At 39.3% G+C, this 20,923-nt stretch overlaps 1 protein-coding gene across 1 annotated transcript in view; it reads right to left on the bottom strand.

The window, feature by feature from the left end:
* Positions 1-273: 273 nt before the first annotated feature.
* MRPL13 (mitochondrial ribosomal protein L13) overlaps positions 274-20,923 on the bottom strand; it is a 45,470-nt gene continuing 24,820 nt past the window's right edge. Inside the window, exons 7-8 of the mRNA XM_009321687.1 lie at positions 1,753-4,269; positions 274-1,499 (exon numbers count right to left, since the gene is read on the bottom strand). Of these exons, the coding sequence (XP_009319962.1) occupies positions 4,245-4,269 (25 nt within the window). The 3' untranslated portion in view covers positions 274-1,499; positions 1,753-4,244. The remainder of the gene's footprint in view (positions 1,500-1,752; positions 4,270-20,923) is intronic.

The following is a 20,923-nucleotide window of genomic DNA, read 5'->3' as shown; positions in this document are numbered from 1 at the left end:
CAAACTGTATCTAAAAAACCGCATCAGGCTAGTTGGTGTACGTAGAACCGTGCAGAGAAGTTAATGTGGTTTTTTTAATCCATGTTTTTCCCGTTGATGATGTTCCGTTAGTTTTGGATGAATTGCTTTACTAGCAGAGTAACCCTACTAAATTCACCAGAGAACAATGCATAATCGGGCTTCCTTGAACCCAGCTATTGCTTTTGCAAAGAAATCTTATGTTAATGGAATATTTTTTTTAACCCACATTATATAAATACACAAGAATGTTCCGTGGGAGCACACTGATAATTTATTGTGAACCTCTTTCCTTTCTGTTTTGTATGCAAATAAAAGTGGCAAGCTTTTATACATTAATTCTGTATTTGATTAATTTTTAACTTGGAACAATTGTATGGATATCTGGGGAACAGAATGTAAAGAGAAGAAAGTACATTTTCCTTTTTCAACACTTTTGGGCAACAGTTTTATTTTAAAGGATATAGGCACTTAGTAGAAACAACATTTGGCCTTATTTTTAAAATTATATATGAACAGTGTAAAGAGTAACTATGGGATGAGGTGGTCGTGCCATCTAAGGATGTGAGATCTTACATAGTGACACGCCAAGGTCAAAAGACTGGCAGGTGTAGTCGTGAAGGCAACTTGGATCAGCGAATGATGAAAGGAAGGAGATACCCCAACCCAACCACTGGAGGAGCACAAAGCAATTCATTAGGTTAAAGCAAACCAGGTAAATTATAAAGTGACTCAATAAACAGCTTTGAACAGCACTATGGAGACTAAGCATCAAAGCAGGATTTAACGTAGAAGCTCAAAAATGTTCATTTCAGTTGAAAGCATAGATTCGGACCACATTTAATCCAGCCCTATAAAGACACGGAGAGAGGATGGCCTGCGGATCCCAGGACTGTGTTCCTGCTCGCCCCTGACCGGGTTTGATCTGTTCGTGCTCAGTAAAGAAAGACCTGTCAGCTTTTGCTTCTGGCCACTGCCAGACACTCTCTTAGCTCACCAGGAAGGAGACAAACTGGTACCTTTGCTGTGGGATCTCACATTATCCGGCCCAGAATTCAGCCTCGTTAGTAACACAAAACATTTATACACGTGACTAACACCCACAGCCGTGTATATCCCGGGGCGAGATCTGGCTAGGTGGCTGCATGACTTTCTGTGCTGTGTTTCTGTTCTCCCGTTATTTCTCTCACCCCTAGCTCCCACCACTTCCTTAGAGAAAGGTGAGAGAAGCTGATGGAAATGTGAGTTGAATGTCATTTCCTTACCTGGACGTGCATTGAAAGTAAAAGGTAGAAAACTATCGCTCACCTTACAGACTTTACCTTCAAGCAGCTTACCCCCAGTTTACAGAACACTGAAGCACCAAGTGAGCACGGCTGTGTGCGCCGCACACACGTGTGCCTATCATAGCCTGGCACACACAGCTGACAGTCAGAGAGATATTACTAAAATTAAAGGTTATGGGTGCATCACATGATTAACTAACAACTTACCTGCTTGCACTTGGCTGTGAACACCCACGTTAACTTGCCCCGAATGTGAACTCTCTCTCTGCCCCCTTCCCGGCTGGCACTCCCCCACCCACGTGTTGTACTGACACCTCCTAGAGTCTTCCCCATGACGTGCCAAATTGTAGGTCCTGTGGAAGCGACTCTGAGATGGTGACTGATGGAAAATCAGTGTTCAAGCAATTCTGCCTGTGTCATCTCAGAAAGACTTTGAGCCTCATGTTACAGTTCATAATTAATTTGCAGCCCAGACTGGTCGTCAAGCAAGGCTATGTCCAAAGCTCATGTTCCTGTGGGACCAGGAAGATTTTTAAGAGCGGTAGGGCATTACCAGGGACGTGGGGAAGACAGCATAGACATAGTCAAACGCTTCAAAATAAGGCAACTGGTGTTATTTATTTGCCCCGTATTTGAAATGAACAGTAACAGCCTGACCAAATCCCTGGGTGTGCCTGTGCTGCGCGGTCAGTGTCACCCATGCTGTGCCCCTCCAACAGCTCCTGCACTGGTCCCCAGTCGCCCGGGCTGGGGGCGCAGCTGGGAGCAGCGCTGCACTCTTCTGCCCACGGGGAACCCGGGTGCCCCCGGCCCGGGGGGTCCCCAGCTGTGGGACACGCACCCAACCGGCCACCAACACAACCATCGTCCCCCTCGCGCCATATGGGACATACATGCAGCGCATCAAACAAACGATTACTTGGGGGTAATAAAGTAGGCATACTCACTACGATTTTCTAATTTACTTACTTTACATACTAATGCACCAACTTTAATTGCACTAGTTAGTTTAACTTTGTATTAATAATGACATTTACTGGCACCCCACTAACCAGACGCTTCATGTATCACTGGTCATATGTTCACTTGCTGGGTACACCTTGGTAATGAAAAGTAACCGGTGGGCACTACCAGGCTATAAAAACATTATTCAGGATTTCTATGTTCGCCAAAAAAAGTAAGAAAGACAGAGGTGCGGATGGTCAACATTTTCTCCAAAATTCAGTCTCTGAATAATCAGGAGTGTCTCGTATTTTTCCAGGCGGCCTCAGAAACTGAAGTTGCCACTGTAAAGTATTCAGCACATGATGAACAGCTGATGCCACCCAGATCTTACCAATAAAGTATATGATATACTGTGTCCTTACACAAAAAGGAGCACTTACTTTAACCTACTCCTTTTAAAAATACTTTTACTAGTAAATTACATGTGGTTACTGACGTGGAAATGAAGTCTGCACGTTCACTGGATAGGAATGGTTCCCAGGATAAGCTCATCTGAATGCCAAAGAAACGCCCGAAACCAAATCATTATTTCATATAATGAAATATGATTATAAATAAAACAATGTTTTTCTTCTTAGATGATGCTTGTGTACAACGGATATAGAAAACAAATTTTCCTCACCAAACATTGTAAAACTTGGCAGATGATAACATATCAGCATCTTCTACTATACAGAAAACAACAGGTGTGTCATTTATCTACACGGCAGCTTTGGCTTGAGGGTTATCTGGGCAGAAAAGCAGTAATGAACTTCAGGGAAGTAATCTGCAGAAGCAAAATAATTTTTAAAACTTATTTTGCATCATTCAACACATTAGTTTTCTTAGCTGGTTTTCATAAGAAAAATGTTGCTGCTTCGTTCTTTCAAACATTCGTTTTAAGTAAGGCAGGCGTGGTCGCGTGACTTGAATCAAAATGAGATTTGGGCAGAAACACTCCTTCTAGAAGGCTGCTGAAGACTGCGAGGTAAACTCCCACAGGACATAAAAAATGACCACCAGAAATCTCACCACCTCCTCATTCCTCCAAGATGCATCTTTTAACTATATTTTTCTTATTTCTGAAAGGACTACAGCAAGCATGCACGCATATTTGGTACGTGCACTGCTTCCTCTGAAGAGCTGTGTTTTTCTAATGCAGTTTGGCTCTGGAATAAGTTTGATTTTGCTTACCACCACCCCCCCAGTAACTGCAGTGAGTATACTCACCTAAAAAGATAAGGAAACTGCAGGCCTGCATAAACATGCGTTCAGCAAAATCTAATCATGAATTTCATACGGTATATACACTCTGTATTCTGGAAAAGGCTTTCGGGAGAACCGCACAATATATTACAGAAGTAATCAACAGCTCAAGCCACTGGTTTTTTTTTTTTTCACATCCCCCAAAGAGAGAACGAGTTCTACGTGAACAATTTCCTTTTTCTGTACTAAGACTGGCATCCTCTTATTCACCAAGCTGCGTAAAGATGGATCGATCACCTGTTTTACCAGAAAAGCCAATCAGACTATTTACTGACAGCGTGCCGTTCGTGGGAGCTCTCTGAACATAATTATTCGCTGCTCTTACTGCGTGGAAATCCAATTTTGCAACTTTTAAAGCGAGATACTTCAGTAAACAATGTACTGTTTCCACGAGATGTAAATGTTCATTAAAAATGTATCAATTCTTTAATAATAGTATTAAAGCAAATGTAATTAACAAATACCAGGTCATACAACTCAGAGTACAGGTGGCATCAACAACATAATATCCATTCTTAGCTGTTTCAAATACAATAATTTCTGTCATCTTTCCAAATAAAGTTTGCTAACACCTGTCAGAAACATTCTGTATAGAAGGGTTGACTGAGATGCACAGATGCTTCCATGTTAGAAGAATTTTTTTTCAAGGAGGAGACATTCCTGATGGCAGTTCTTCTTCTTTTATTGTTACTACTTCCTCCGAAAATCTTTAGGTCTGGGGGAAAAAAAAGAAAAAAAAAAAAAGAGCACTTTTAAGAATTGTATGGGAACTACAGTGGCTTTGCTGTAAGGATGCAAGAACAGCCATATCTATTTTTATTTTCTTATTCTGGTGCTTGAAGTTTTTGTGCTGATGAATACTTTTTTCTGGATTACATTAAAAAGACAGAACAAATAAAAGTTTACTGAGACCTCTAAGAATTTACAGACATTAGGACTAGCTGGTCAAGGTGTTCCTCACGAGCCACTCCTACTTTCTTAAGCAAAACAAAAAGCATCTTTAACTGAATGCAGTCTCACAATGACTTTAAACACTAGTATTAATTTGTCTCCACTTTTAAAAAATGAATAATCCGTGCATAAGATGGCAAGTTTTAAGTTAACGGCACAGTCCACCACAACACTACCAGAATAATTAAAACTGATTATTTAAAGAAAAATTTTGAATTTACTTTGAATCTTAAAGGTTCCGCTTGGATGACAAACGTGGAAAACATTCAGACTGCTATTTGTAATCCTCTGCCATTTCCTATTCAAGCACGTGGCACTCACTCTGCCTGCCACACAGCCACTGGCCGCAGAAACCGCATTCTCCCTGAACCGACAAGGCACAGGATCAGACTAGATCATGGTTTTTAGAAGAACGCCAAGTTTGAGGGCAGGCTGCAAGCCTACATCCCTAACAGATCCTGTGTGCACAGCATGAACGGGCTGCTCTTCACAGCACGCTGCACCCACACGCAAACACACCACACCACCTGCAACAATACAACCTGTTATAAATAAAGCAGCCCTTTATTCTTGACTCTTCTGATTGCTTCTCTCATATACGAATCAAAGCAGGTAATGCGAACTGTGTCTCACTAGAACTGAACAAGAGATGCAGTAACAAAGGTTTTGTAAACATGTAATGGGATACGAGGTCAGTGGATTTGCTGTGAAGTTGAATGAAAACAAAGTCTGGAATACAGGAAAAGCTGCAATCCACAACAGTAAACTAAGTTAAATTTACAATGGTGGTAAATTTTATCATTAATTTTGTTCACCAATGCAAATTAAAAGCAGATAGCAATGGATACAGGGAGCTTACTTTGGGGACAGAGAGTTCAGATGGCTGCAGAGATGCCATACAGAAATCTAATACTTAATTAGTCATTAAAATCATATGTTGCAGATCTAGCATTTTGCAACCAATAGCACTGCAAAGTGAAGTAATTCATGCAATTCTTGTACAAGGCTGTAGGATCTTCTGTGAAAGCAACTCTGGAATTCAGTCTGTGCTATTTCAAATGTATCGTATAAAATTTGATGATTATGAGTTTTAAAGAACAACTCTAAAGACGAGCTAGTGTTCATGCTGTAACGAATCACAAAGCTTCTTTGTTTTCCGTTTAAATGACATATTCTGTATTAACATTTGGACTCGTATCTTTTGTGCATGAAAGAACTGCTGTAAGCACCATATCCATTGTTTAAACACTTGGTTAATGTTGGACTTGAACATACTCAATGTTTGATGGAAAGCATGCACTGGAAAGTCAAGTCACGTTTCCCAGAATCCTGGATTTCAGTCCTCAGGAATATTCCACATTTTGTTACTCAGATCTCACCCCTGCATACCACAATATACATTTCATTACATCACACCACACTGTTTGTGGTGTATTAAGAGAGTGGGCTTTCGAAAAATTCTCAGCAGTGATTTAGCAGAAGTTTTATCGCTGCATCCATCCTCAACAGGTGGACCAGTGCTGAAGGATTTGAGAGACGCAGCTTGGTACAGACATCATTGTCTTGCAGCTTATAGTTATTACTCCTTTTTTATAGGCCAATTTAGCCACTTGCACATTGCTCAAAGGATTTTGCGTTTTTCTTTGAATGGCACATTTAAAACTTCAATCTAGGGTTACATTGGAGTGCTGCAGAGCTAGGGATCTCACAGTACTTTGTTCTTGGGTTAAAGTCCAATTTTTAATCTTTTTTTTCTTGCTAGCAACCTGTATTTCAACCTTAATGCTTGTTGTCTTAGAAGTTAACTGCACAAAACATTGGACTCTTAGTTTGCAGTCTTACGAAGTTAATGAAGCTTAAAGGCAGAATTTTCTACACTGAAACACTTGTGTGAACAAATATAAAAGTTTTTAAAGCCTTTTCTATTGCCACAGTAGGCTTTTATGCCTACTAGTACTTGGCTTTTGGAGGCCACAATCTCTGCTTCTAAAGAGTCCTTGGCACTAGGAAAGCTAAGCCTTGAAAAACACTGCCTTTGGCAAAAGTGTTACAAATATTTTGTCAGACGAAGAATATGGACCCACAAAAACCTTGTCTACTCGGAGAGAATTATGAACTACTTGTGAACACGAGTGGATAACTGCTCTTTGATAAATGACAAATCCATGCAAAAGTGTTCTTCTTTGACGGCAGCACTTTTGCCCTTCCTCAGCAAAGCACTGAGATTATGCATTTGGAACAAAGGAAATTATATCTCCTAGAAGACATGGTTCAGAAATTCACCCAAAGGCAAGCCTTCACATAGCTTCTTCTCTCATTTTTTTTTTAAGGTTACATTCTTGAGAAAAAACTTTTGCTGTATATTGACAGCAGGCTTCCAAGACAAGGGGGGACACAGGAGGCAGAATGTGGGAACTAGCATCTCTGAAATCAATGCTGAAAGGCAAAGTATTACAGGTTCACTGAAAATATGCAACATTAGCCTGTGCAGCAGATTCTGCCACTGAAACACGTAAAAAAGTATTTGTCCCACTAACATTTATACTGCACATAAAAAGCATTACGACACAGTCCAGTGAATTCTAGGCAAAATACTCAGCAAATTAAATTAGCATCCAATTACGCCATGGCGCTCAGTGCTTCTCTCTCTTAACAAATACTTTACCATTGAGTAAAAAACTGAAGAGCTGCTCCTAAGCTCTGATTACAGATTTTAAATAAATCTCTAAAGTTATCCCAACTTTTTTCCATACTCACAGCTGTCAGAAGAGAAATACAGCTGATGTGAAATTCTGACAATCCACAGTCATTGAACCTTACAAAACAGGTAAACCCGCTCACAGGTACAAGTTCATAGGATCAGTTTTTGCAATGGAAAACAAAAGGTTCTTAAGTAGTCCCCACTGTAACTGGTAACGCTTTCTTCTTCCCAAAACTCTGCAGGATTAAGGTATTCCACGTAAACGTTGTCTTTTGATACGGATGCCTGCCCTACACTCTTGAATGCTGAAGAAATCAAATGGACCAAGAGTTTTCCCATTTACAGGGAAACTGTAACTTTTTTGCTCTGTACCGTACTTCAAGAAATAAGACTGAGGTCAAACTAAACCCTAGAACATGGGCTAAGGTTTTCTCTAGAGGCACAGTAGGTCTGGTTCAGTCTATTTTATAATGTAACTTCTCTCACACATATACCTGAGCATACCTCTTTGTAAACCAATACTCTACAAAGCTTTTCTACTCAGATATGTCAAATTTCTAAATAGCCGTCAATTTGCCTTCATTTTGAAAAGAATTGCTATTCTTATCTCTTGATCAGTGACAGCTGTTAATGGTAATAATTTCAGCAAGTGTTAATCCAGTCTACAGTACAGAGAAACAGTACAATATCAGGAGTGAACGTGCATGCATTTAAAAAAAAAAATTCTGAAACTAAGTCCCATTATGTAACAAAATAAGCCAAATGCCTCCTTAAAACATCAAAATCACAGCTATACGCACCTACAGTTTGTGTCTTTTTACACTCCACCATAACTCCCACATCAGAGAAGCGCCATCACTGACAGCAGTAATACTGCTGTTGCATTATAAATCATACAGTTAAAAATACTGCGGTCCTGTGACATCGCAAGTTTACGATTCTGTAGAAAGCAGAATAAAACTTTGCATAGTATTTACTCAGGAAACAAGTTATTCAGATTGTAAGAGAAAACAGAACTGAAGGCAGATTAACAAGACTGAACTGTTAGTGTTAATTTCAAAGTGGAAAGTGAGATAATAAAGACAACCTTCACTGAAAAATTCTTTAATATATCATTGTCTCAAAAAGATGTCAAGATTAGGAAACAAAAGTTCTCAACTTCCTGATCTGCCTGCTTATAATTTATTCAAGATATCTACAGATTCTGAATAAAAATACTAAGAGGAAAATGGTGGGAAGCCAATTCTGCCTCGCTCGGTACTACCAACTATTTTCAGCATGCTAGTTAGCAAATGCAGAACAATCTTCAAGAAAGGTATCTGTGACCTCCTGTGGCCCGTGAAGACCCCACATGCAGCCTGCAGAAATACATGCTCAGCAGAGCAGAGAGAGGAGTAGGACAACTGGTTTATAAAATTATTAAGAGGACTTTGTTTCATAGTCTAAAGATAAAGGACCTGAACATCCTATAAGGCTTTGTAAATCCAGATATTCTTTTCCTATCTAGTATCTGAATTTAATGAAAGTCAAGGGCTGTTGTGCATTGTGCATAAAGTCGACTTGTGAACTAACTGTTAAAAAGGTTGGATCTAAAACACTCAATAGAATAGTCAAAATGTTGGTGGAATTAAGGATCAAATGGAAGTTATTTAAACTCTCGGAAATAATGTTCTATACTTAAGGGATTCTGAAGACACCCTATACATTAAGGTTATTTTTAGTGATTAAAAAACATCAGAGGAATTTGTGAAATCTCACTGAAACACAGAGCTGACTTATTCTTTCTATAAATTAGAACCATTCAGATGTATTAACAAACTCAAAAGATTAGTTGGAGGGGCTAATTCAGATGCACAAATGCTTCAGATACCATTCACCTACCAATGTTTTGGGGGTCCTGATGGACACAAAGCCAGCAATGGTGAATGAACACGGGCCAGCAATGTGCCCCTGCTGCAAGGGTGGCAAATGCTACCCAGGGCTACATTAGGCAAAGTATTGCCAGCAGGTCGAGGGAGGTGACCCTTCCCCCTCTACTCAGCGCTGGTGAGGCCATACCTGGAATACTGTGTCCAGTTCTGGGCTCCCCAGTACAAGAGAGACATGGACATACTGGAGAGTCCAACGAAGGGCCACAAAGGTGATTATGGGACTGGAGCACCTCACATATGAGGACAGGTTGAGAGCGCTGGGACTGTTCAGACTGGAGAAGGCTCAGGGGGATCTCAAATATATAAATACCTGAAGGGAGGGTGCAAAGAGGACGGAGCCAGGCTCTTTTCAGTGGAGCCCAGTGACAGGACCAGAGGCAATGGGCACAAACTGAAACACAGGACATACCATCTGAACATCAGGAAACACTTTTTTACTGTGAGGGTGACTGAGCACTGGAACAGGTTGCCCGGAAAGGTTGTGGAGTCTCCATCCTTGGAGATACTCAAAAGCTGTCTGGACATGGTCCTGAGCAACTGGCTCTAAGTGGCCCTGCTTGAGCCGAGGGGTTGGATGAGATGACCTCCAGAGGTCCTTTCCAACCAATTGGTCTGCTGTACAATGATGCAGTTAGAACTGCTTTTCAGACAAAACTGTAACTCTGTGAAATCTGCATAGACACTGAAGACAGAATTCACAATGGCAAGCTTTGGCCTAAGGAGGTAAGTCTCTTCAAGTCACCTCTAAAGTCAGTGAAGAAAGCCAGGGCTTCCCCAGAGTACTTTAAGTAAAGATCCATTTTATTTTTTCCAAACGGAGCTTAAACTACCTGTGCTAAATTAATACTGAAGTTTAGTGTTCATACATGTTAGAAGAAGAATAACTTAAGCAGTTTCCCTAACAACCCCCACCAACTCTAACGTACACCACTTTGTGCAGCTGCCCAAAACAAGGTTATCTTTAATCTAGGTCAGTTCCCCAATTCTCTTTATTCTGTTGCTGCACAAGCAGAATGGAAAGGCAGGAAAAGTGATGGATGATACTTAAAAAACAGCCTTTTTGCCAGAAGAAATGCTCATGAAGCTATGACCTCAGCCTCTGAATATCTCAGATGGCAAACAGAAACTAACAGTACAAAAAGACCTACTTGTATAGTTGCAACTATGATAGGACCCCCTGCCCCCCAATATTCAACGTTCTTTTTCAGTATGATGTGAAATGTGCTCTTCCTAGGGTATTTTTCCTGTCAGAGTGGACAGAGCAGAGACCCTTTCCAAAAGTTAAATATGTTCAATTTTCAACTCCTGGAGTGAATATTTATTTCCATCAAGTCTGAACAGACTTGCTGCACAGTTCCATCTTTATTAAATTCTTGTCAGCACATTCCAGCAAAGATGTTTCCCTTTGCCTAGCAATGTTTTGTGGAGATAAAACAGTCTCAGAAAGAATAAAAGAAAATAAGGGGGGTGTGTGTGTTACTCTGTGAAGACCAAATCCAAGTAATCACCAGTCTGCATTATACTGCAACTATCTTGATTTCAAAAATATATAGGCCAACTTTACCACCTTATTTCTAGGCAAGTGAGAGAACACCTTGTAATACAGTCCTTACAGCAGACAGATGAAAAATAGCATTACTTACCTCAAAGAAATAATAAAGTTAAGGCTCTAGAGTAATACATGACACTATCTATTTTATATGTAAAGAAGTTACTTTACAATCCTTTACAGCATTTTGATTTTCAGACAATCCTTTAAAAAAATATTTTCTCTTGATTTTTAATAACGCAGAATACTTCTCCAAGGCTACATATTTCAGCCCAAACTATTCTGTTTCTTAGGACTTCTAAATGCATTGAGATTAGCTATAACAATGTAATTCATAATAGATGTTGCTCTTCCTTCTTCTTCCAAAAGAAGTTTCACACCTGCCTAGTTTTTTCAACCACATGCTGCTGATAAAATTGCATTTGATAACATGACCTTATCTTCTTTCAAGCTCAAAAAACCTGGATAGTCATCTCTCTGTAAACAATCTCTACTCAGAATAATTTTGTTGTTCGGTTGCATTGTCCGAGACATTTCAAAGGAAGTTACACAAAGTCAAATATCATGGAGTTTCTGCAGTCGTTTGTGTGCTTGCAAGCGTGTCTTCATGACTGCTAACTAATGGTTTCAAAGCTGCCTCTGCTAAGGAATAAAATTGTCAATGCCGCAGAAGAAGTGACCTGTCAATACCTGCTCTTGACTCAGCAATGCGCACCTGGTTTGGAAGCTGTGAAAATCTCAAATTGCATTTTTCTCTTCACCTGCGGGCAATTATCTCACCATTGGAGAACGTGACCCAGGGTCCCCTGTACTTTCTGCAATCTCACCAGCAATAACAATGCATGTTCAGAAAGGATTTAACCTTGCATCAGCACTGTAAAAGGTCAGTGCCTTGAGGCTAACTAATGCTGCACACTAATAAACTGACAAAGAGATGAAAGCAGTGATACAAGAGCTAAAGTTGAAAAGGACAGGCTTAGAATTCTGTCAAGATTTCACTGCTTCCATGAATGAGAAAAAACACTCCAGATGCATTAAAAACCCCATAAAAATTAAGAGCCATCCTGTATGAAAGGCACATACATATCTTCCATTCACAGTCTGTGCAACACTCCCTATTACTTGAAAAATTTCATGTCTGGTAGGATTCCCATTTGCATGGGTTATCCATCCAAAAAAAAAAAAACCAAGTATCAGTCTTAACTCACAGTTATCAAAATGTTTTAAGAGTAACTCATGCCAGAGGATTTTAGGTCTGTGGCTGCTATGATAGATTTTTTTCCACTGGCTTTTTCCACCCCCCCGTTTCCTGCAGAACGGTGGAAAGTTCTCCAAACAGCTGAACGAGTCTTCAGGATGACTGTGTAGTTTTACAGAAGCTCTGCGTGATTTTCCTAAAAAGATTTCAAGAATTCTAAGTAACAACAGGGATAAAATCTCTCCAAACTTGGCTGAAAAACTAAAACAAAGAAATATAGTTTAATTAATGTTAAAGTACTTCTAAACTACCCCCAAATGCTTTAAGTAGTTAATCAGTGATACTTACTGGCTCATAAATGTGTCTTTTAGGAGTTTATAAACAACATGGTTTCTAACAGAAGATGACAGATAGAGGAAGACCAATCAGTGAAAAGATTTTGTGTATTGATCACACCACTTAGTATCTAGCCCTCAGCCACTGTTTGATCTAATTACTCTGAGGTAGCAGGCACACTAGATCTGTATTACTGTAATGCCCTTCTTCATATTTATGGAAATAACAATCACAGGAATGTGGGATTATTGCTAACTGATGACAGCCGGCTGCTTACACAGGATAATTCTATGGCTCATCTTTCGTGTCTGCTTATTAATGACAATAGGTGGTTTCTTAGCCTTTTCTTATAACAAAAGGTTCCAAATAAGTTGTTTTTGTATGAAACTGTTGCACAATACACATAGCATGAAATTTGTGGTCTATCTGGCATACTTTTTAAGGTTAATTTATAAATACAACTATAAAATTTTTAGTATCTTAAGATTCATTTTTATGGACAAACGTAAAAGACTTCAACACAGAGCCAAAATTTACTGTAAACTCTGAAACAAGACGAATGTATATATTTTTCGGGTATACATCACAAGTTGTGCCAAAGTCAATAGCTATTAGGTAAGTGCACTATAGCTAAAGGGGACTTCTGAACACGTTTCATCTGTTTGACTGATCACACTAATAAATCAAAAACCAAGGATTACACATGGCTATTATTCTCTGTAAAACCAAATTATGTGGTTACACTCAAATATCAACACAGTTTGGAGCTGGGGGGCGGGGGGGGGAGAGCTGAATCGTTTTTCTACTCAAGATGTACCTACTACCTCAGGGTAGCTCTGTGCCTCTGGTAAAATAATCAGTGAAACAGCTAATGATATTTAAACTATCATTAAATTTGCAATAACCACCTTGGCCTATTCTAAACCATGAACTTCTTGCTCTGCTTGGGGGCAAGAGAACCTTTTCCATATTGGTGTAGTTCTCATGCAGGCTATCATCTCGGCTAAAAAGCATGTCTACAAGTATAACTTATTTCACTTGGAGAATAAACCACAGTAACAGAAGCTGCATTTAGTAACAAAACAGAGTAAGAAAAGGTAGCTTTACTGATACTGTTATGCCAGTACAGCTATAGTGACTAACTCTTTCCTGTGCACACAAAGCTTAAGATAAATCTTTTGCAGTCCTTGACTGCAGCTTGGGTTTTTTTTCTACATAAAACTAGCACTTGTTTTAATTTTTAAAAAATGTCCATAAATCAAGTTATCTAAACCAATGCTAATATGCATTTAGGTACTCTTAGTGAAGTTAAGAATGGCTTATTACAATTTAAAATAAACTGGTTACAACCCCAGATTCCCTAAAAAAAAATTAAGCAAAACTGAACTAAACTGTTTAAAAATTATTCTTAATCCCAGATTTGGACCTGGATTGTATGAATTCTGTCTGGAAAATTATTTAAGTTAAATCAATGCAACGTACATGTAAACTTCATCTCAGTAAGACAATGCTTTTTGCAAATGAAAGGGTTTTCTAAGTGATGTATTCTGCTAAAAACTGTAGGACTGTAGAAAGAACAGCACTGTACACTTGGCTTTGTCCAAAAAATTATATTATTCTTCAAATAAACAGAGAAGTGGGTAAAGAAATGGTGAAATGCTTTCCAGACTTACTGTCAGCACCAAAAGTGAAGAAAGCAAATCTAGACATTCATAAAAGAGAAATTAAAAAATAATCTAATTCTAATTTCATCTGGGCAAGTAGTTCAACAGTATCATATACAACCGCTCTCATATTGCTTGTCAAATTCCCACTAATTTAGTTTCTAGTCTCACATATGAGATCAACAGATTGTAGGGGACAGGGAAAGTAGCTTTGGAACTTTCTTTTTGACAGCCTCTTCAGACAGCTGAAGTAAAAGTGCCCAGTTACCCATTTATTAAATCTCTTACCTTCAACTCTAGTTTTAGATACAATCTAAGCTGCCCCCAGGTAAAGGGTATGAGAATCGGTAGCACTGGTGTGTTTCATGCATGCTAGAGAAAAGCCAGTAATTCATTTTAACAGGCTAAACAACCTAAACATTAATTCGTCGGATTTTTAAGACGATTAAGCTACTGACCCTTCTCGATTAGTGTCCAGTTGCTGCCTGTGGTTAAAACCTAATGTAGAGGAGAGCAATTTTCTTCTTGAGTATCTGTGTGGCTTTTTGTCCATGGGAATTTAGATCCAGCTCTGGTAGCCTGAAATGTGAGACTTGGTTACCTTCAAGTCTCCCGTTAAGCGAAATGCTACACAAAACCCTGAGATATTTTTATGCCCTTACTATAAAACAAAGAAGTTACCAGTGATAGTTCCCAGATTTTAATGGGGGTTAATGATCTCCAGTTAGTTACTGGAATTCCTACTGAAAACCAAAAAAGCCACAGAAAATGAACTTCCAGAGGGATTCCTCAAAGAGTACATTGGAACAGAACTGGGCTGTATTGGCAGGATAGCTTTTTCCTGGTTTGTACAGTTTGTTTTTAGGAAAAAGTAAGACCGGCTCCAGTCTTTCACAGAAGTTTGTGTTGGCCACCTCTTCTCTCAACACTGATACATGCCAGCCCTGCTTTGCGAAAGATGAGCACTCAAGTTGGAGGGGCAGTACTTATTCCTATTACAGAAACACCCCATATCCCAAGAGAAGAACCAAACACTACCATGTGAGGCACGCTACAAACAATCCAAAACCCAAAAAGCTGCAGACACACTCTGCAACTAAGCAGGAACTAAGAAAAAGGCTGGAGGAATATGTTTATTTCAGTGCAGAATTTTTAAAGGCTCATGAATAAACTCAAGATGGTCCTTATAAAAATAGCTCAAGACCTCACCATCTTTGGAGAGGACCTTTATGGTTTTCTTTCTGAGGTTCTCTACGTAGCTGGAGTAACCACTCCCACAATTTTTCATTTATTATACCTAATATTTCATTGTAGAAGAAAAAGCATTTTATAAACTTGGTATTAACTGCAAGTTATAACCTTTGTAACACAGCACATCACTGGAAATACTCCAAATATCATTTTTGTATCTAATATAATACAATGTGTTTTTTGGTGTTGGCTCCTTGTAAAGTTATCTGAAGAAATTAACAGACAAAAAACTTCATAAAAAAACCTGCCAGCATCTTGCATTTATAAAAGTACCGTTTATAACATCATTTCACCCACCATCCAGGATATCTCTCGCTGCTTCTTCATCTCTGTTACTACTACATCCCAGAAATAATTTGGGTAACTAAAAATAGGAACTTACACTAAAAATTGTAGAATTGTGCAAGACAACCACTGTTGCAGTTATCTTGTAAGACAACAAACAGAAAGGGCAACTGTGGCTGAGAGGATCCCTTAATCCAAGCACCTTTCTGTTTACCAACGCCTACAAATTTGTTTGCTAGGAACATCAGCGGTAGGCTTCAGGTTGCCCGAGGTTGGCAAGGCTGGCTTTAAGGAACACAAAGCTAGGGAGGAACTGGAAGTGGAAGTTCTGATTAGCACAGGATGTATAAGAGGATTATCAGAGCCATCTGCGGTTCATAGGTGTCCAACATGCTTGTGTTTCATCACCTACAAACTTTTCTTTCCAAGAACATTGTGATTCTCTGCTTTCAAAGCCATGGAGCGTTGCTGATGAACTACCAAGAATCTGTGTGCCATGCCATGGGGGTGACATGCAGCGTCAATTCCGGAACCCTGACCAGCCCATGCTGCTCAGCTGAAACAAAATTACTGCTTCAGACCAGGTTCTGCACCCCCCTGCCTCAAAGCAGGATGTACAGATGGGGGCCAGAAATCAGGCAAGTTACTCAGAAAACTAAACATTAAAAAGGTGTTTGGTTTTCTTAAGCCAAATTTCAGAGTTTACAATACATCAAGTTTTAAAAATGTCAAAAGTGTTTAAGGACTTTTATCCCAGAAAGACAAGTGAGAGGCTGTCTGGCCCGAGGAGAGTTCCTATTAAGGCTGGCAGTGGAACAGGCGCTGAGCATGCACACCAGCACCAACCCAAGTGCACTCCTGGAAATCAGACGGCTCTGCTTTCTTAAGGGAAACTCTCAGGAATGCACCCATCTAACTGGAACAACAGAGAGCTGCTGTTCTATATATTTGGTAACATTCTTATTTAAATACTTCTTCAAAAACAATTTCTTGCCTTTAAAACTGTCTAAAAACATATATATACTCAGACAGTTAAACAACTTTAAAATGGTATATAACAGGAAAATTACACGACTGATGTATCCTTGCTTTTATGGAACAGAATTGTTTGCTTAGTCATACATGACTGACAAATTCTGTGATGATTTCTGTTTAAAACTCATTTAAAAGACATACAATCTGAAACTTCAAACACACTTGAAATAATGGTTTCATTCATGGTAAAAAGCTACAAAAATCACACTCTGTCAAAGGAACTAGTTTTTGATCTTTCTCCCCTCTAAATGTGTCTGGGAAAGACGTAATTTAACTTTCCTGTATCTACCCGGTTTTCCACCACACTTATTTCAGACCTCTCCATCAAGGATCTAAGAGAGAAGCTCTGCACAATTTGGGAAGTCAATTAGTTCCGGTTAGGGATAAAAGGGAAGAATGCTCAAAGAAAATCTCTCTCACTGGCAATATTCTGACATTTAATTCTCTGTTTTCATGGAGCAGGATCCCACTTGATGTTCTATCATGAACTCTGCTGTGGTGGAAGGAGGGGTGATGGGAAGGCTCTCTACTCTGAGAAACTGTTTGCTAGGTTTCCACACCGGACCTGCGCTTTCCTTAAAAAACGTTTCTCTGTTTTAGCGTTCCACTTGGATATTGTATATTTGTCTATGGTGTGCCAGTCTCCAACTACCAGCAAAATAGCCTTTAAAAAAAAATCTAGAGCAAGACATTTTGATACAAAATATAGGTAAAAAGTCCACTGAGATCATTAGCAGCATTGAGCATGTTCTCTTCACATTCCGAATGAAAATTATTTACATTATTACTTCAGATTAAAGAGAAAAAGGCTCTTTTCCTCCTAATACTAGTAACTTCTCATATAAATTCAGTAATTTATATTCACTCCCTATTATCTGTCTTATGGCTATTTTATATACAGCGAGGTACATTTCTTGGGTGTAAGTTTTAATTAAAACCTTAAAGATTAATTTTCTTGTCGTAATTGGAACTTCTTGGAAGATAAATAATAATTAAAAACAAAAGTCACACAAGGCAGGAAGACTTATTAAAACCATCTGAAGAAAAAAAAAATAATTGAGTTTATAGTTTTTCTGCATCCTTCATTTTCTGGTTTATTGTAGGGACCACTCTTACTGCTTGGAAGCTATCTATGGGTTCTGCAGAAGCTCACAGACCAAAGTACACGACAGTAAACATACAGGCCTTTTATATCCCAAATGCAGAATGGAGGACACCGGACACAGAGAACAAGAAAAGGCTACTCATTTTAGCACCGTGTGCTCTCACCCAGACTTCTAAGACCCTAGTACAGAGTAACAAACAATAGCCCAAGAAAAAGCTAAACAGGACTAACACTACTAGCAACCTACGCATTGCGGGTTTTAAGCAGCGTTTATTAAAATATTAGTCTACTTTACTATCTATGTTTGTTTACTTTCATGATATATAAAGAACCATAGAATAATTTGCATTGGAAGGGTCTCAAAGTGGGACTAACTTCAGCATTACATCAGGTTGCTCAGGAACTCGTGCAGTCAAGTTCTGAGCATCTCCAAGGCTGGAGATTCCACAACCTCTCTGGGCAGCCTGTCAGCTGGAAAAGAATAAAATGACGAGGAACCCAAACAGAAAGTCAGTTTTGCATTCTGAGATACACATGTGTTCCTGCAATATTTGGATTTCCAAAAAAACAACTCATGTTCCCTTTACATTTCCTCTTCTGAAACAATTTTGATGTCAGGTAGTTGTTTTTTGAGTACATCTCAAATTATAAAGAATATCAGATTTATACAACGATATTCTAACTAACTTCTCTTTGGTTTGTTGAACAAAGCTGTCAGTATTTTGTCCCTTTTTTGACTCATTTTTAAAAGAATGTTTTTGCTATATGCCTCTAAAAAGCTGACATCATTAAAGAGTATGTAAATACCTAAACCTTTGTTGCTTTTACAGTCTTTCAAAGGAATAATGCAAACTCTACTTCTTCCATGGGCTCACACACACTGAAAAAGTTCAGAACACAGAGTTCTGAGCAGCTGGATATTCATACAGCCTTTCTTTTAGTGCCTTTGGTGCAAAGCTGTCTATTTTCAGACACTGCAGCTGGCACTTTAATCAGAACAGTGACCACTACAATTCACTTTAAGTCCCCTTTTACAGACTTCTGTGTTTTAGTTATCACATCAGAAAGTTATTTTACCAAATTTGCTCAATTCTGTATCTTTTATTTCACAACTAAGCCCTTCCCCCCAGAGCACTCTGAGTGCTAGAGAATCACAATAATACATTTATTCCCTCAGTCAGGAAGAAAAACATTATTATTTTTCCCATTACTTCAAACTGGAAACTCTTCCCAACATTAAAACTGCTGGAGAAGTGAGCTGAAGGTTAAATTAAAATTTATCTGTCTGACACAAATATCTGACATCCACAATGGTCTGGTTGCAGGCCAGGACAAGAAGCTGAAATTACAACAGCTACTACAGCGATGAGCCCTGCGGCTAGTGGAGAAATGGTAGATAACCACCTTCATTCTCGATCCCTCTGCTAGGACTTACCAGTTCCTGAGAGCAGAAAAGAAGGTAGGACTAAAGTCCAACACAGCAAAGGTATGGTAGCAGTGCTAGGTATGTCCTTCTGCCTTTAAAAATGGCTCTAGCTGGAGTAGCTGACCGAAGGGAGACTTCTGGCCCAATCTCTCCACTCAGAGCGTTAAAGTTCTCCCAAACCCCGCTTTGTTTTTCCCTACCCCACCCAGAGCTCACTAACTCCGCTCCTGTCTAGCATTCTCTCACACTCATTTCAGAGCCTCTATTCCATTCCTCTCAGGTTCACCTATTCCCCTGGTTCTTCTCATGAGAATACCCACTTCAGTTACCCATCCCTCCCATAGGAGAAGCACTGCTGCAGCTGCAGGACTTCTAAGTCAGCAACACTCCCCAGGCTCTGTAGCTGGTATGGAGTAAAAAGACTGTATACAGATAGCACTTACCAAAAAATCGATCAGGATGAGACTGCAGAGGAGAGAAATACAAAAAAGGGAATGCACATTTTCTCTGTGCTTTGAATTCCTCTGGAGGGAATGGTTCCAAGAAATGACGGGAGGGGAATTCTAGCTTCAGAATAGAGTTCTTACCTGCAGATTTTCCCCAAGGATCAACACGCTCAAGTAGTCTTCTCAATGCCAACATGAAGCTATTAGGAAACTTAGTTTGACAGCAATGACTAAATTAGATGGCATCAAGTTTACTTGTCCTCCGCCACACACACCTACGTGTCAACACAATTAAGGTGGCCCAGTGCCGAGGAGATAAACTCAAGCAAGACTATGGCAGTGCATGGGGACAAGGGAAAGCATTTCAAAAGCTCTGGCAGCTAACACCGTTTCCTTTGACAAAAGGGACACTCCTGATTAGTTAGTTAAACCTAAGTGCCAGCTTCCAATTCAGAGCTAAATTATCATGTGAGAATCTTTATTAGTACTAAAGACAGTTATATGACAGTATAACATGCCATGCGGCATGAGAAGCTTATCAGCTCTACTCTAACGTACTGTAGAATTCTGGTCATTGGTGCAGAGTCCAAATTTCTTCAGGGCTACTCCAATGAAATCTCATAGGAAGCAGGAGATCTCAGCATTTTCAACTCCACCCAGTAGTGAGGATAAAAACAGACATAGCAATTTGTATAACTGATATAGTTTAGAAAAAGTCAAAATCAATCTACCTGCTTCCACCCTGAAGAGGGCTTAAAGCATTACTGGACTTTGTTCCCTTTCAACAGAGACTGTACTACTGAGGTGCCTCAGATTACACAGAGCTGACGCACACTTTATTTTAGTATCATTTAGGATCAGGAGCCTAAGTACAACTGATTTTTTAATAAGCTTTTTTAAAGTATTACCTACATTAATGAGAACATAGGAGAAATACGACAAAATCCAAGTAATTTCCAAAATGCTCTTCTTTTTATGCGTCAATGCCCTTCCCCTATTTTAGAACAAAGACCTAAGTCAACCCACATTAAGCAAGTGCTATCACAAAGGAGTGTCTAGAAACTGATATATAAACAAACATGCCTTTTTTTGTGTGCAGAACGCACTTCTTTTAGGTGTTCTCCATACAACATTCACCTGATATTTAAATTTTTCCTACCAAAAAACCATTAAGTTCTACATACTGAAAATGAGTAGAAGAGCACAAGTCGGTACTGATCCTGTGGAAGACTACAGATCATACTCTATGCTACTTGCTTCATTCCCACAGCTCTTTGCCTTTGGCACTTAAAAGAAGCCCAGCATTAGGAATTCAATAGATTTCAAATTTTATCATAGAATCATTAAGGTTGGAAGAGACCTCCAAGATCATCGAGTCCAACCATCAACCCCACAACACCATGCCCACTAAACCATCTCCCTAAGCACCTCATCTACCCGTCTTTTAAATACTTCCAGGGATGGTGACTCAACCACTTCCCTGGGCAGCCT

This window comes from Pygoscelis adeliae, unplaced genomic scaffold (genome assembly GCF_000699105.1).
Source record: "Pygoscelis adeliae isolate BGI_AS28 unplaced genomic scaffold, ASM69910v1 Scaffold111, whole genome shotgun sequence".
NCBI lineage: Eukaryota > Metazoa > Chordata > Aves > Sphenisciformes > Spheniscidae > Pygoscelis > Pygoscelis adeliae.
Note: the sequence above shows the minus strand (reverse complement) of the source record. Positions and strands in the feature narration are given on the sequence as shown.